The sequence below is a fragment of the Dama dama genome, chromosome 22, assembly GCF_033118175.1.
Source record: "Dama dama isolate Ldn47 chromosome 22, ASM3311817v1, whole genome shotgun sequence".
Classification (NCBI taxonomy): Eukaryota; Metazoa; Chordata; class Mammalia; order Artiodactyla; family Cervidae; genus Dama; species Dama dama.
Window position 1 is genome coordinate 23629981 of NC_083702.1, and position 17599 is coordinate 23647579.

At 45.6% G+C, this 17599-nt stretch overlaps 1 protein-coding gene across 1 annotated transcript in view; it reads right to left on the bottom strand.

The window, feature by feature from the left end:
* Window positions 1-2589: 2589 nt before the first annotated feature.
* The window catches only part of GRIN2B (glutamate ionotropic receptor NMDA type subunit 2B), a 341566-nt gene continuing 326556 nt past the window's right edge, over window positions 2590-17599 (bottom strand). Inside the window, exons 9-12 of the mRNA XM_061124117.1 lie at window positions 12994-13154; window positions 11033-11220; window positions 7965-8203; window positions 2590-4497 (exon numbers count right to left, since the gene is read on the bottom strand). Coding sequence (XP_060980100.1) covers window positions 2590-4497; window positions 7965-8203; window positions 11033-11220; window positions 12994-13154 — 2496 coding nt within the window. The remainder of the gene's footprint in view (window positions 4498-7964; window positions 8204-11032; window positions 11221-12993; window positions 13155-17599) is intronic.

Here is a 17599-nt window from a genome sequence, read left to right on the forward strand (position 1 = left end):
GCCTCCACTTCCGCTCACTGTTCTCCAGACACCCTGCAGCCAAAGCCGTACAAAACTCCCCCCGCAACAGAAAATGAAACCCCTTAACAAAACACTTCCCCCTTCATTCCCATCCCCACCCCGCTCCCTCCAGCCAACACCCTGAATACTCACAAGAGAACACTTTATCTATACAAAATGAATTAGAAAACAAAATATTTACATATGAAATAAACACCATCTTGATTTCTATCACCAATGGGAGACGACAGAGCCCCCTTTGTTCTAGATTGCTGTTCGCTACAGTTGGTTTGGTTTTTTATTTGAAAGGGGTGAGGTAAGAGGAAGAGTGAGGGAGGAGCCCCTGACCTGGGATCGAGTCAGGGTGAAGAATGTTTGATGGCCCTTCGCCTTCTTCCTCCTGGAGACACCTCACGCCCTCTGTCCTCTCGCTCCAAGTCCTTCCTTCAAGCTAAGGTAAAGCACTCCGTGCTCCTCTCCAAATCTGTGAGAGGTTCAGCCCCTTGCCCCCAGGTTCGTTTTAGAAAGAAAACAAAGCTTTACAAGGCCTTCGGTTGGCTTGAAAATGAAAGACACTGAGGTAAAAATCAAGGAGGGCGGGGGGTGCAGTCAAGGACGGGGGTGCAGTGAGGAAGCGGGTGAGTTGGGGTGGGTGGGATTTCTCCAAGAGACATGGCAGCTTCCTTTAGAGGAGGATGAGCACCTTTCTGGTTTATGTGTCCTGTGTGTAACATGGAGATCCTGCGGCCAAGCTTCCAAACTGACCCGGCTCTTTGGCTGCCACCTGGGGAGAGGGGAGGATGGTGGCGGAAGAGTGGAACTGACCCCCGGAACACGTCTACCCCAAGTTTCGGGACTGGCAGTGACACATAGTCGTTTCCCTTCTCCAGTTTCCAACTTTGAGTGAAGGGGGATTTCCTGTCTGCCAGTACCCTCATCCCTGGAGTTTTATATGTGTGTATATATATATATATATATATATACACACATGATTTTTTATTCTTGAATAGTTCGATATGGGAGATGAAGGAGGTGTTGCAGGAAGGAGGAGGGGCTTCTACAGAGTGTCCACACTGGGCTCAACGTCACATTCTCTGGGAGCCAGACCCAACGAGGTAGCAGGGGAGTCCCTCTCCGCCTCCCATCCCCTCTTCCAAATCTCTTCCCTTCCCTCCCCTGTCTCCTGAGCTGTCCTTGAGGAGCAAGCTCAAAGCTCTGCACTATCTGTTCCATATCACTTGTGGCCAATTCAGGGGGTAACAAGCCTGCTCTCCTAGCTCCAGGTTAAGTAAGAAGGGATCAAAGCATTGAAAACATCCCCCTCTCTCACTTACCCTATCATAAACGATGCCCCTTGCCCTTCAAAGCGTTCCTTTAGCTCCTTCCCGCAAACTGGCCAGCTAAGGGTCTCAAAAGCCCTCGGTTATGTGCAAAAGAATTCTGACTGCTTCTATTTCCTTTTAGCCTTCTGGAAAGTTTTTGGCCAAGACTGGTTGAAAGTACTGGCAACCATGAAGGAATTAGTTTTGTATATGTTGCTCTTGTAGGAATGTTCACCCATATGTTTTGTCTAGGCCACAGAAACTTCTCGTCAAGAACTTCCAGTCTTCTTATTCAGGAAGGGTGAAGGGGGAGAGAGAGCCATAATTCAGATAACATAGGACCATCTTTGTTTGTATACAAGCCAAAAAAAGCCTCTTGCCTAGGGATACTGAAGAAACAGCTTTATGGGGTCACGGTTGACTTCTATACAAATAGGCCCCTGACAACAGCTGTGTATAGACAACAGGTGTGCAAGTGTATATAGACACACACGCACAGGCAGTCCCTCCTTCTTAGCCTCTAATGTGCCCCGAAACATGCTCTAATGTACTTTTCATCATCTGTCAATGACTTTTCACTCCAGTTCACCATCAATAAGTCTCATGGAATTGAAGAAAACTCTTTTTTTTGGCTTATATATAAACACACATGGCTTCCCACCCTCTGCTTGGCGCCTGATCCCCAAACACACACCATCTAAGCAACAAGAATTTAGCAAAAGCCTCTTTTCATTTACAGGCAGTATGCTAATAGATCTTATGGGAATGCTTTTGCTTCCTCACCTACACATACAGATCAGTTCAGCAAGAGGTATCCTGCGTTCCCCGTGGCCTCCTCCTGCTTCTCCTTGGCTTCGCTCCAACCGGGTGGCAAAGAGTCCTTCCAGGCCAGGAGCAAGCTCCCCTGCGGCCACTGCCTTCTCGGCTCCAGCTGAGCCAGCCCACCGTATCCACTCTCCGGAACTGGGAACGGCAGCCTACCGTATCTTCTCGCGGGAACTGGGAAACGGGACAGGATGGACAGACGGGAAGGAGGAGGAAGAGGAAGAGGGGGCTGGAACGGGAGCAGAGATGGTGCTGGTCACCAGGCTCGCCCTCAGAAGGAATCAAAACTCCAGGATCCCAAAAATAAATAAAAACGACAAGAAAGGAGCAAATGGGAACCAAGTTCGCCCCCTCACCCCCCCGTTCGCCCTCCGTGACATGCGTGCCACACGCCCACAGCCAGACCCTCCCGGACGCACCTTCGGCCTCTCTCTTCCCTCACTCAGACATCAGACTCAATACTAGACAGTTTCTCATACACATGCCCATTGCTGGAGCCATTGAAAGCCCTGGGGTTTTTGTTGTTAGGCACACAGGGGTTGGACTGGTTCCCTATACAGATGTCTTTCTGGAAGCGGCCCGGCATAGCCCCGTGCAGGGCCGAGACCACCGGCTTGTTGCTCACAAGGGCCCGGAAGTCCGGCCTGGCCTTCGGCGCCCCCGCCACCGTGGGCTGCCTGAAGAAGTAGGATTTGCTGCCGTGGAGCAAGCACTGGTCGTCCCCGAAAGTGGGGATGAAAGGGTTCTGCGTGACCCGGTCGGGGTAGAGTGACTTGCTGAGCATGTAGCCGCCGCCGCCGCCGCCGCCGCCGCCGGGGTTGCCGTGGTGGTGATGTCCCGCGGCCGGCGCCGCCGCCTTGCCGTCGTTGCCGCTGCTGAAAGCGCTCTCGCCGGCCGGCATCTCGAACATGTGCGCGTAGGGGCTGCCGTCCAGGAAGCGGCCCTTGTCCTTGAGGCTCACGCTGCGCGGGGCCAGGGCGGCCTCTTCTTTCTGCAGGTCCACAAACGTGTCGTAGGAGTGTTGGCGCCGCAGCTTGTTCCGGGGCTTCTTCTGCGCCTTGGAGTTGGTGGGGCTCTGCGGGTACTTAGACGCGGCGGACGTCACGGCCGCCACCGGGGCGGCCGGCTGATCCAACTCCTGCAGCGAGTTGTCCTCGCTGATGTCGTACAGGTTGCCGGCCTTCTTGCACGCCTCGCAGCGGATGCAGGCCGGCCGGCCCGAGTTCTGGCCAGCCACCACCGCCGTTGCTGCCGTCGTCGTGGAGTAGTTGTGCAGCTTGGATGGACAGCTGCGGCAGAAGTTGCCCCCGGGGCGCTCCTCCCAGTCCACGTTGGTCAGGTTCTTCTCCCAGGGGGCCGGGACCCCGCCGACGACCCCCCCGCCGTGTTTGTCGCCCGTGCCGTGCTTAAGGTGATGAGCTCGGTTGGTACAGGGTCCTCCGCCGCCCACCGAGTCGCGCTTGAAATCCTCGCCACGCTCTTTGTAGAGGTCGGTCAGGTCCACGTGCTCCCAGTGCGGCGAGGTCTCCTTGGCACGGAACTGGTCCAGGTAGAAGTCCCGCAGCCCGTCCTTATCCCGAAAGTAGCGCTTGTGGTCGGGGGAGCGGGGCGGCCGGCGGCGGTAGGCCAGCTCTATCTCGTCGAACTCGCGGCGGGACTTGGCCGAGGCCGGACGCTTCTTCAGGCTATCCTTGTACTGCTGCTTCCGTCTCTTGGCCGCGTTGCCCTCGATGTTGCCGTAGGTGACCGTGTGGGTGGAGATGTCCGACACGTCGGAGCGGATCAGGTCGTCGTGGCCGCCGTAGCGGTCACTCTTGAACGAGAACTTGCCGTACAGGTCGCCGAGCTGGCTGTGCTTGGACGAGGGGAGGCCAATGTCTAGGGGCTTCTTGCCCAGGGCCCGGGGCTGCGTGGTGAAGGGCGGGTTGTCGCAGTCATAGAGCCCATCTATGGAGCTGGCGCTGCCGATGCTGTGGGGCCGGTGGTGGTGGTGATAGTGGTCCTGGTACACGTTGCTGTCCTTGAGCTGCAGGTTCCCGAAAGTCCTTTCCACCTCACTGATGTAGTCGCTGAACAGGTTCTCCTCGCAGGGCGGGTTGTTGTAGGATTTGCAGTCGGAGTGCGTGAAGCTGCGGCGGTGCTCGGAGATGTCATAGACAGACGACTCGCGGCGGATGAAGTCCAGGGCGCTCTGCGGTGAGCCGTTCACACCCGACAGGTTGGCCATGTTCTTGGCCGTGCGCAGCAGACGCAGGATATTGGAGTGCGTGTTGTTCATGGTGGCGGTGGGGGAGTTCATCACGGATTGGCGCTCCTCGATGGCCACGCCGTGGATGCAGCTGTAGATACCCTGCAGAGAGAGGATGAGACGGGTTAGGTCTCTGGCGAGGCTGGAAGGGACCCTCAAGCGCATCCCCTACCCCTGCTAACTGCCTAAATGGATGAGAAAAGTCCAGGAAAACATGAAAGAGATGGTCTTACACACTCATAGAAACCTGTGGCTAGAAGCTTGCCTGCCTTGTGCTGTGCTGTGATGAGTCCCTCAGTTGTGTTCGATTCTTTGGGACCCCATGGACTGTAGCCGGCCAGGATCCTCTGTCCATGGGATTCTCCAGGCAAGAACCCACTGGAGTGGGTTACCATTTGCTTGCCTTATTCCCCAGCATTTAGCAAGTCTCATCATGAACCCTAGGGTTTTCCAGGTGGGGCTAGTGGTAAAGACCCTGCCTACCACTGCAGGAGATGTAAGACACCAGGGTTCCATCCCTGGGTCAGGAAGATCTCCTGGAGAAGGAAGTGGCAACCTACTCCAGTATTCCTGCCTGGTGAATCCCATGGACAGAGGAGCCTGGCAGGCTACTGTCCATAGAGTCGCAAAGAGTTAGACTTGACTGAAGCACCTTAGAATGCAACATGAGCTGGGGGGTCTGATTAGATAGGCTTGGCTCTCCAAAAGGGGCCTCACTACATACACCAAGTGTTCTAAGCAAATGGACTGGAATTGCAAGATATGAGATTCATGCCTCACTCCACCACTGATTTGCACTGATTTTTCTTTCTATACTGAGATTTTTGCTTCACAAAAATGAGGCCGTGATATCAACTGATAGCAAACAACATTGTCAGCCTTCTGGAAATCAACAGCAATGCTCTACAGATGTTGGGGCTGTTCTGCCCTGGCTGGTCACCCCTGGCTGGCAGTAAAGACTGGGGAGCCCAGGCACTCACAATTGCCATTCATTTCCAGTTCTGACAAATTTTGAGCAGATTTTAGGATTTTGATCATTAGATCACAGCTGAGCAATTCTCTCCCTGAGCCAAGCATGAACCAAATTCAATGAGACAATTAGGCAGCTTTGAGGTCAAAGAAGGATATTTCTGCTGCTGTGCCTTATACCATGGGAGGGAGGACCTGGGACAGATATTAAGGACTAAATAGCAATCATGAATCCCCCTGCTGGAGAGGAGTAGTGGGGGAGGGATGGAGTGAGAGCTTGGGGTTGGCAGAGGCAAACTAGTGTATATAACATGGATAAACAACAAGGTCCTACTGTATAGCACAGAACGATATTCAATATCCTGTGATAAGCCATAATGTAAAACAAATGTGAAAAAGAATGTATGCACATGTATAATTGAATCACTTTGCTGTACAGTGCAATTTTATATTGGAAATCAACTATACTTCAATAAAATGAATTTAAAAAAAAGAATCCCCTTGTCGAATGCTCTCCTTTATTCTCTTTAGCTCCTGGTTTCCTCCTTCAAGTTTCTCACTCACTGTGATCACAAATAACTAGTATCTTAACATTAGTATTGATTGAGAACTCCCTGTGTGTAGCTTCTTGTGCAGAGCCCTAAAAAGCACCATCCAGGAGAGGGAGAGGCTTGGGCTCAAGTCTAAAGTCAGGCCAACCTCCTGCCAATCTCTAGTTCCCTGCCTTGAAAGGTGGACATATTTGGAACTTTTCCACCTGGCAAGGGAAGATGTTTGCAGAAGAGGTTGTTTGAACAGTGTCTTTAAAACAAGGGGGATTCCATTTGGAAAGGGACTGTCCCGATGGAGGGAGGAGGATGAGAGGAGAGAAGATTCAAAAGTAGAGTGGCAGCTAGATGGGAAAGAAGGATGGTTTGCATGAGATGAGCATCCCTGCCCTGGAGGCATCCACAAGATAAGAGATCTACAAGAGAACTGGAGATTAATATATATATATATATTTATATATACACATACACAATAGGGGTTTCCCAGGTGGCAGAGTGGTAAAGAATCTGCCTGCCAATACCGGAGATGCAAGAGATGCGGCTTCAATTCCTAGGTTGGAAAGATTCCCTGGGTAGGAAATGGCAACCCACTCCAATATGTTTGCCTGAAGAGTCCCATGGACAGAGGAGCCTGGCAAGCTATACTCCATGGGGTTGCTAAGAGTCGGACACAACTGAGTGCAGAAGAGAAGATATATACACCACCATGTGTAAAGTAGCTAGTGGAAAGCTTCTGTATAGCACAGGGAGCTCAACTTGGTGCTCTGTGATGAACTAGAGGAGTGAGATAGGGGTGGGGATGGGAAGGAGGTTCAAGAGGGAGGGGATCTATGTATACAAATAGCTGATTCACTTCATTGTACAGCACAAACTAACACAACACTGTAAAGCAATTATACTTCCATTAAAAAAAAAAAACAGACGGTTCTCCTGCTTTCTTCTTCTTTCTGACCCTTCTTGATCATGGCCAGGAGAAAATGCACTTGTCCTCTTCAGAGCCATTGATTATGTCGAGGGGCGACAAATAGGATTTCTACTACAGGCTTCTTGCGCTGTGGCCAGCCCCCTCTCTGGGGTCTTGGGAAGTGCCACGAGGTGCAAAAAGGTGGCTTAGGGACCACAAGTCTCTTGCTTCCAGGTAACTGAATGGCCTGAAGCAGCTCATAGACAGAGAGGACATTTTTCTCTAGAACTAAAATACTACAGGAAAATGATCAAAAGATGGGAAAACTTAATGAGTACTCCATTTTCTTACATAACCCCATTAGAGACAAAGTTGGTTACATCTGAAGCCTAGACCTCTATTCTAAGAGGACATCTGAGTTCACTTCTCATGAATGAATCTTATAACTTCATTAACAAAATCAAAAAGTCTGCTTTTTTAAGGGGAAAAAAAAAACCCTTTTCCCTGTGACCCTTTATTCATATTCAACACTGTGCTCCAAATCTTACTTTAGACTAGACATGTAGAAGAGAACTAAATAAAGAAGGACTTGAGTGGTACTCTTGCTCCAGTTAAGGAAGTTTCTGGAATGCAAATTTCTTAATAGGTCAGGACTTATTTCTGAAAGTTCTGTTAAGCTCCTGAATGCTCCAAATGCATACATGGTTAAAATATAAAGCGGGATGGTGAAACGACCAATATACATTTGCATGTCAGAATAAGAGAGATATATGTTATGATTTATACAGAAACGTGATTTTTTAAAAGGATTAAATGATTAATCCAGCCTATGCAGAATTAACTAATGGTGATGAAAGGCACCTGGGGAAAGGCCAAATGTTTCATTTTGATAGCTCTGCCAGTTCTTTTTAAGAACCAAATGCCCAAACCCCACACAGAAAGCTGTTTCTTGAAGGAAAAACAGCATCACCTGCTCTCTGAGCCACTTGAAATGATGTCATCCTACCCCTTGGGGAAATGTACATGATGCGGCTTCTTGCTTTCACAGTCTCAGGCTGGAATTAGTGCCCCTCTGGACTCTCTGCTTTGCATGGCACTAGATTAAGCTTCCTTTCCCAAGTTCCAGGTACCTAAATCAAACCACTTACTCTGCTGATGGAGAAGACCATGCCGGGCTTGCCAGAACAGACACCCATAAAGCAGTGCCGGAACTGCCAATAGAAGAGGTGTTCGCAGATGAAGGTGATGAGGCTGAGAGCCATGGCCGCCCCCAGCATGTAGAAGACACCCGCCATGTTGTCGATGTCCAGCTGGCTACTCATGACTTCGTTCTTCTCATTGTGGCAGATGCCTGTGAGCCACAGAGCTTCCAGCTCCTCCATCTCCCCTGGGGACCGGATAGGAAGGAGGGAAGAGAGGGGGAGAAAGGGGTGTTGGGAAAAGAGAGGAAAATATGAGAGAGAGGGAAAGAGACATAAAGAAAACCAAGAGAGGTTAGTAATTTTATTAATATTGTTAAACTTATCAAGTTATTCAACAAGTGGTCAATGAAAACACAATGTTGGTATCAGAGGTGATACAAAGATAGAAGACATTACCTCTGTGCCCTGTATGAATGTGTGAAAGTTTTAGTTTCTCAGTTGTGTCAGACTCTTTGAGACCCCATGGACTGTAGCTCCTCTGTCCATGGAATTCTCCAAGTGAGAATACTGGAGTGGGCAGTCATTTCCTCTTTCAGGGGATCTTCCCGACCCAGGGACAGAACCTGGGTGACCTACATAGCAGGAAGATTCTTTACCGTCTGAGCCAGGTTAAGCCCTAGCTACCCAGTGTAAATTGGTATGTAAACAATCAGTACAACAAGCTGTATGTAAGTAACAAAAGCTTCCTGAATTAGTCAGGGTAATTTTGAAGATGCGGTGCCCAGTGGGTTTTCAGGAGGAAGGTAGGATTTGGAGGTGGGCATGGTGAATGGGTGAATTTTAATTGATATTGTACAAAAAGGCACTCCAGGCAGCAGAAATAGCATGATCAAGGGGAGGAAGGAGAAAAACACAAGTCGTATTTGGGAAAGGCTGGCAGAACAATTCAAACACAACAACAGCTGGTAAAAGAAGCTGAATACAAAAGGTTGATGAAAGATTGCTGAGCACCTGAGTATCAGACTAAGCACTTTGCACGGTTGTTTTTTTTTTTTGTAGACAGAGAGGAACAACATAATGGAAGAAGCGATTCAGAAAATTGCTCTCAAAAAAATGTGCAAAGCAGTTTGAGTTGGGGGAGGAGAGACAGAGACAAATCGGTGGAGAGATTGATTGATTTCCTAGAGGCCCTCAGACTTCCTGATCTCTTGTTGAAAACATAAATATTCACAGGAAAAGGGGGGAAGCTGGAATAAAATGAGACCACCAAATTCGGACCTGTCTCCTTTTAACACTGCTTCGAGAAGTTCTGATTAATTCAAGTCATGCCAGGTTACAATAACCTTGATCCACTTCAGTGGATACTAGGAACTAGAAAGGTAGAAATTGTAGGCAAGAGGAAAATAAAAGAAACCATGAGCCTGAGAATGCATCTAACTCTAGAGAAGCAAAAATCTGAAAATCTCATGAAGAAAATTGCCAGTTTGGCTTAAAACATGAAATTTGTTTGCATAGTCTGTCTGACTGGAGCTCTGGGGTGTGTGTGTGTGTGTGTGTGTGTGTGTGTGTGTGTGTGTGTGTGTGTGTGTTAGTTGCTCGTTGTGTCCAACTCTTTGCGACCCTATGGACTCATCAAGTTCCTCTATTCATGGAATTCTCCAGGCAAGAATAATGGAGTGGGTTGCCATTCCCTTGTTCAGGAGATCTTCCCAACCCAGGGATTGAACCTGGGTCCACCACGTTGCAGGCAGATTCTTTACCGTTTGAGCCACTGGGAAGCCCATGGAGCTCTGGTAACTTTTGCAAATCGTCTCTATTGCTGCTCTTGCTTGTGGATAGAGGCCCTGTTATTGCCTTAAAGTGGCAGCTACATTACCATGACAGAAGCTCTTACACTAAAAAGGCTTGGAACACTCCACTAGAACCCCATCCTCTTTCCAATGTTCATCAAATCACTTTTTGCTCATTTCTTGGATCAAACTTGGATGACTTTCTTAACTGAACAACTGACCTCACCTGGAGTCTGCCAATCCAGCTGTGTTGTCTTCTCCCGACCAGCAAAGATTCCCCAGACGGAATTGGGGAACTGCTGGGTTGATGGCCTGTGGGGCCAAGTACAGTCAGGCTGCTCATTGTAACAGGATTAGCTTCTGTGAGACTGACAGGAGAAGGAGGTCCTTTAGACAATAAAGTGAAGCGGGATGTGGAAGGTGTGAGCAAAATAAAATAGGAGATGAGGTATTCTCGGAGCAAGTTGTCTATTCAAGGAATCACTCTGGCGAGTGATTTCAGTGTCTGCCTCTGAGGACCTGGCCCTGCTTCCTACCTCTTCCACCAAGAGAAGCAAAACAGGAGAGGGAAGGATGAGCAAACGGCCATGAATGGATTTCTTTGCCCTTTCTCTGGGTCCAGAGAGAAAAGGTCTCTGGACCTTTCTCTCTGTATAAAGGTCTGTATAGTCAAAGCTATGGTTTTTTCCAGTAGTCATGTATGAATGCGTGAGCTGGACCCTAAAGAAGGCTGAGTGCTGAAGAATTGATGTTTCTAAATTGTGATGTTGGAGAAGACTCTTGAGAATCCCTTGGACTGCAAGGAGATCAAACCAGTCAATCCTAAAGGAAATCAACCCTTAATAATCATTGGAAGGACTGATGCTGAAGCTCCAATACTTTGGCCACCTGATGTGACGAACTAACTCGTCAGAAAAAACCCTCATGCTGGGAAAGATTGAAGGCAGGAGGAGAAGTGGGCAACAGAGGATGAGATGGTTGGATGGCATCCATCACTGACTCAGTGGACCTGAGTTTGAGCAAAACTCTGGGAGATAGTGAAGGACAAGGAAGTGCTGCAGTCCATGGGGTTGCAACGAGTCGGATATGACTAAGTCACTGAACAATAACAACAACCTCATTACGAAGCTTTAGAAAACTAATATATACCACCCAATGTCCTAGCATACTACGAAATGCTTTTCTGGAAATGCAGAGGTTAGAGGGATGGGGAAGGAAGAAGGGTAGATGTTTTGGACTGGCCATAGGAAGAGGCCAAGTAGACACTTCCTTTCTTTAACTCACCATCTCCGAAGAGCTGCAGGATAGCAAGGTCCACCTGGCGCTTCCATCCAGAGTCTTTTTGGATAGCAATGCCATAACCAGTGGAGGCAAAGACCTTCCCACTGCCAATGGTCACCAGCTTGCAGCCCTCATCTCTACCGGCCATGTAGTTCAGCACAGCTGCATCGTAGATGAAGGCATCCAGTTTCCTGTTCGAGAAAGGAGCAAACAAACCAAGTCGAATGGAGGAATTTGAGTACAAAACTACCTATGGGGCCATTAAGATGAAGAAGTAGGGCTCCAACAGACTATGGGGAGAATTGGTTCAAAGCAGGGCTCAAGGTGGAACTCAGCCGGAAGCTAAAGCTGAACTCCCAGGTGGTTCTTTATATGATTTCAGATTGAAAGGAGGAGTTTTTCTCCCTATGAGAATGTAAGTTGGGCCCGGAGCCAACTCATAAGCTGTGTCTGAAAAGGAGAAGGAGTAAAAAGGAATCAATAAAAATAATAACAGAAATAATGAAAAGGAACCATCACAATGATAGCAACAAATAGCATGGGTTAGACTTACATAACATTTTTCATTTCTCAGTTCATTACAGTCCAGAGTGGGGATAAGTGTAGGTGGACGAGGAGCACTGGATGGGCAATGCTATTTTGGCGGTCAGAAAGGTTTTAGTATTTTTTTTTTGCAGCACAAGGAGAGGAGAGAGTTGCTGGGGGTGGTGGCATTATAGGCTCAGGTCAAGAGCGAATGTGTGAAACCACAGCCAATGCAACATACAGAAGAATTCAGATGTCTCATGTTCCCAAACATATGAGAATCTCATTGTATGTACAGTGCTTTGCAAGGAGAAGTAGGCAGGGAAGGGGGAAAGGCTAGGGGCAAGGTCAAGAAGGTATAGGTCAGTATTTAAACACAATAAATGGAGTAGAAATTCAGATATATTCATATAGGTAATAGAGAGGTCTGCAAGAAAGAAAGGCAGGCATCATGACCTGCACTGTTACAAGTTCAGTTAGCTTTACCTCTCCTTAAGAAAAAAGAAGCCCTTTCTGGCATGACAAGATACAGAACGTTTTTTCCAAAGGTCCGTGAGTATCCTTTAGAAAGGTGTCCGTCAGAAAGTCAAAGCTCTGAAGGGCTTGAGAACTGTGATTGTACCAGGGGCCAGATAACCCAGAGTCATCCGTCCCCCAAATTTAGATCCCACCTTCTGAAATCTGCTGTGACTTGATAACGATAAGACAGAGTCTAACAGCGTTTAAGTAAACATGCCTCCGGGAGGCTCATTCCCAACAGGAACCACCAGGAGGTCTAAGGGCTGCCAGTCCTCATATAACACAGGAAATCAGCTATGAGACCAAAATCCAGCAGCTCTCATGCTCAACTGTCAGTCTTATTCCACAGCTGTGGCTTCTGAGGGAAGGACCCGCCATGGCTGAAATTATGTAAGCCAACATATTTGCAGTTCGTGAGTTCTCTTGAATGAACAATCCACCCTAGATTATAGAGCTGGATCAAAGACTGCCAATTTTGTTGGAACTGGAGATCAGTTAACATACTCTTACTGTTTGCTATCTAAAAGATTTCACACTTTTCATTGTTTCTTTTCTTGTCTAAGACACCAAAATCAATTTCACTTTTAGGTCAGCAGGTCTTTATTTTGTGTGTAACACATAAATTTTAGCCTCGACTCTCCTCTTTGACTTTTATATCTATTACATTCTAATTTCACGGTTACATTCATGCAAGTAAAACAGAAATTGTTGAAAACATACATAAGTGAATAATACCAGTGGAATCTCCATGCACTGGTCTGAATTACACTATCAATTTAACCTGGGGACCCACAAAATGCAAATGCAGTCTTCTTTGCTTGAACTTGGTATGGCACACAAACATGGTGCATCTTATTCCATGGATGTTTAAGAAATGTGAGCAACACAGCAAAGATTCTGAGCTTGGAAGCAGTTCTTACCCTGTTTTCAGGGAGAGCAGTGCGTCATCGACACCTCTCTGGTTGAACTTCCCCATGTAGGCATGCATTTCTGCATAGTTATTGCGAATATTTCTCTCTGTGCTGCCGTTGGGCACAGTGCCAAAGCGGAAAGGGGGTGAGAAGTCATTAGGTCTCTGGAACTAAAAAGAGAGTTAAAGAGAGACAAAGAAGATGAATGCTTCAGAAAACATGGAGAGATAATAAGTTAACATTTGCGGATTTATCATGGAAGCGACCAATGAGAGTTCACTAAACACATTAGCCCTTGCTCAGGAGTAGCAATTGCTATCTGAAAGTGAACTTCAACTCAACTCACTTTAATCCATATTGTTGAGAGCTTTCTAACTGCCCACCCGTGACTTGAATCTGTCACTCTCGTCTGCCTCATGTATGCACACTGCACAAGACCGGGGTGATGGGAATGAATTATTAGTTTAACTGCAGTGGACTGGTTGCCTCTATTTCTGAAAATTGGGTGAAATCTGCTTCCAGGCCCCATTATTGGATGATTAAGGCTCTAGGACCTTAGTAAGGTAAACTGTAGTTTTCATACTCCTGAAAATCACTTGTTGGGTAGCAAATATGTTTTGCTAAGAAATTCTCTCTTTACTTTCCTTGATGCTTTAAAAGCCCATATGTATCCTACACGAGTTGTCGGAGAAATTGTAAAAGCAAATGCAATTTTAATTATGTTCCCTCTTGTATTTAAGAACTGAGAGTGGATTGCCAGGGCATAGCATATTAAAGGGAAATCTCTTGAATTTTCACCCCTATGACATCAGCTTTGTTTCTGGCTATTGCCCTGCAGTGAGCAGTCTGTATATCACTTCCTGAATGCACAAATTGTGCATTTGTATCTTCATGGCCTCAGAGAGTCCATTCCCTCAGCATGATCTCACCTTTCTCCCTGGGCCAATTCATGTCCTTCACCTCATTCATGTAACTCAGAGCAATTTCTTCAGGACACTTTCTATGAGTTCTTTCTTCCATCAAGTTTACCAAGAGTGAGTCATCAGTATTTGGTGTTCTTGGTCTAGATCCCTGTAATTAATACTACAAATTCATTTACTTTCTAAATAAGCTGGCCAAGTTCTGAGAGCTGGTCTCTGGGTAGTCAAGGAAGCTCTAGATTGAGACAAATATGGATTGAAGACCAGCTCTGAGTGTGTGTTAATTGCTCAGTCATGTCCAACTCTTTGTGATCCCATGCACTGTAGCCTGCCAGGCTCCTCTGTCCATGGGGTTTCCTAGGCAAGAATACTGGAGTGGTTTGCTAGTTCCTTCTCCAGGGGATTCTCCTGACCCAGGGATTGAACCCAGGCCTCCTGCATTGCAGGCAGATTCTTTACCATCTAAGCCACCGAGGCAAGTAACAGGAGCTCTCTGTGCATCATTTCCTCATATGTAATAAAAAGACAATAATGTCTACTTTTCAAGATTGCTGTGTGTATTAAACGATACAATGCATTGGAAGTGCATGACACAGCATCTTGCACACAGTAAGTGCTCAATAAAGACTTCTTATATCATTTTAAAGTCATATCTACATTCTACATTCTCTAGTGAACTTCATATTCTCCAAGTTTCTCATTCTATTAGGACAGCAATGATCAGCTAGAGTATGACCGGAGCTCACAGTCATATATGTTGTGCCCTGGTATAGGAAAGCCAATGTAGATATTTAAAGTCCCCTTGGTTTCAATATTAAGTGAAGTGCAGTGAAAGTCACTCAGTCATGTCCCACTCTTTTCGACCCCATGGACTGTAGCCTGCCAGGCTCCTCTGTCCATGAAATTTTCCAGACAAGAATAGTGGAATGGCTTGCCATTTCTAAGTGAAGATATCTTGAAAATCTTTGAAGATACCTTTGAAAGTCTAACTGAGGAGTACTCTGAAGCTTTGGAGCTATCTGGGCCTACAACCATTCTCCTTTATTCTTCCCTTGACCTGAGACACTTAGAGCTTCTCAGAATATGGGGATTTCATGGGCCACTAAATGTCACAGCACCAATAACCATAAATGCCATCTTCATTGCTCAGAGTTGGCCACAGTTAAAAGTAAGGTCATGCAGTGGGGTTAGGTAATCTGAGATGCATCAAAAGATCACTACTTTCTGACTTAACACAGTGCTTTTTGCCATTAAGAGTATTTGTTTAATTATTTTTTAAGGGGTTGTGATTTTTAAGAAAATAAAGATACTACAAAAGAATTTTTACAACACTCAAGGTTAACTAGTCCAAACCTTTAATTTTACAAATGAAGACAGAGGCCCAAAGAGGACGAGTTATCTGCTCAATGTCATACCACGGCAGTGATGGCTAACATTATCAGGAATCAACTGGCTTAATCAATAGTACTTCTCATGGTCCCCAGCAGATAACAAGTTTAAAGTAAATACAAATATGGTTTATTGGAAGAGACAGAATGTTATGCATAGAAATGCCAGTTGTAACATTTCAGATGTTTGAAAGATGGTGTCCTCCAGTCAAAAGTAGAGTATTCATAGATATCATGGCAGGCAGCAAAATAACCAAATGTGTTCTCTTTAGTCAGTAATTTCCCATTTTGTTAGGACAGTGAGAACTGATGCTTACAATGACAGAGATACTCTAGGGTCTAAAGTATTTTCTGAAATATCAATGAAAGTTGAAATCATGTCCACTACAATGTTGGTATAAATTTTTACAGTCTAGTTTTTTGAAAAGTGGCAGTCAATGTAAGATAGATATAATAATTATTTTTAAATTAAACTTTTATTGAAGTAGAGTTGATTTACAGTGTTGTGTTAACTTCTGTTGTGCAACAAGGTGATTCAGTTATATATGCATGCTAAGTCACTTCAGTTGTGTCTGACTGTTTTCAACCCTATGGACTGTAGCCCACCAGGTTCCTCTGTCCATGGGATTCTCCAGGCAAGAATACTGGAGTGGGTTGCCATTTCCTCCTCAAGGGGTTCTTCCTGACTCAGGGATCAAACCTACATCTCGTGTTTTCTGCATTGACAGGCGGGTTCTTCACCACCAGCACAACTTGGGAAGCTCATTCATTTTATATATGTGTATTCATTTTCATTATGGTTTATCACAGGATATTGAATGTAGTACCCTCTGCTATACAGTAAGACCTCGTTTTTCTATTATTGTGCATATAACAGTTTTCATTTGCTAATCCCAAACACTTAATTCTTCCCTTCCCCACCGAGCCCTTCCCCTTGGCAACCATGAATCTCTCTCTATAGATAAGACAATTTTTGATTAACCAAATGGAATGTGATATACAGAAGGCCTCAAGTCCTGATAAAGCTAGATTATGGAAATTTTCTGTGCTACTCTTTATTAACTTTGATTTCTAAATTATCTTGAGACTTCTAGATGCTATTTTATATCTTTGAATACCTAAAAACTAAAGAAATAACAAAGAACCTGGAATTTCCAAGATGATTTTAAAAAAGAAGGACAAAGTTGAAGGACTCACACTACTTGACTTTGAGACAAAGCTGTAGTCATCACGACAGGGGGACATTAACACAGAGAGAGTAAAGAGATCCTGAGAGCGGAGTGCCCTCAACAGATCAACACATATGGTGCAAAGGCAATTCAGTAAAGATACGACAGTCTATAACCAATGGTATTGGAACTCTATATGTAAGAAAAGAACTTCATTCCACATCTCACAAGATATATAGAAATTAAGACTAAGTGGATCAATGTGCCTAAATACAAGTCCTAAAACTGTAATATTTCCAGGAGAAAATATAAGAGAAAGGCTTTGTCACCTTGAGTTAGACAAAGATTTCTTAGATATGACACCAAAAGTATAATCCGCCATCAAAGACAAGTAAGTTGGACTTTGTTAAAATGAAGAACTCTTTGAAAGGCACTGTTAAGATCATGGAAAGACAAGCCACTGGCGAGATAAAAATCTCTGAAAACAGTTTAAAACTATTAAAGAACTAAAGGATTATATAACAACACAGCAAGACTCTTATATGGTTACAGCATCTTCTGTAAGAAAACAGTCAGAAATAGCCAACACAAGAAGAATGGGAGGCATAGGCCTATGGAAAGCATTGGTCTGGAAGGCAGACAATTGGATTTGAATTCCAGTTCTTTGACCAACTGTATGAACATGGGCTAGTTCTTTAACTTCATGGAGCCCCATTTTTCTGAAAGGATTATTTTTAATTACTATAATGATAATATCTAGGATCACTTAACACAATATCTGGCACATGGCAAATTCTCAAAACTATTAACTGCTTCCATGAGGGTGAAGTTCTAATACCTAAAACTGTTGCATGTGAGATTATGTCTCCTAAGATGGAAAACTCCTGTTTCCCAATTTGTTCCTTAAACTTGGCCAGTCTGGGGACCAAATGGGTGAGTGTATCACCCCAGAATCACCCAGAGTGGAAGCAGAAGTAAGTCAGCCTTTTCCTCTGAAAATTCTTGTCCCAGATTGGTGAAGTTTAAGTAAAACATATATTTTTAAAACACTGTCACTGGAACTTGAATTTTACTAAAATTAATGGCCATGGAGAACTTTATTTTCACTAAGGAAGAAGGAAAAGGAAGGATCTTCCAA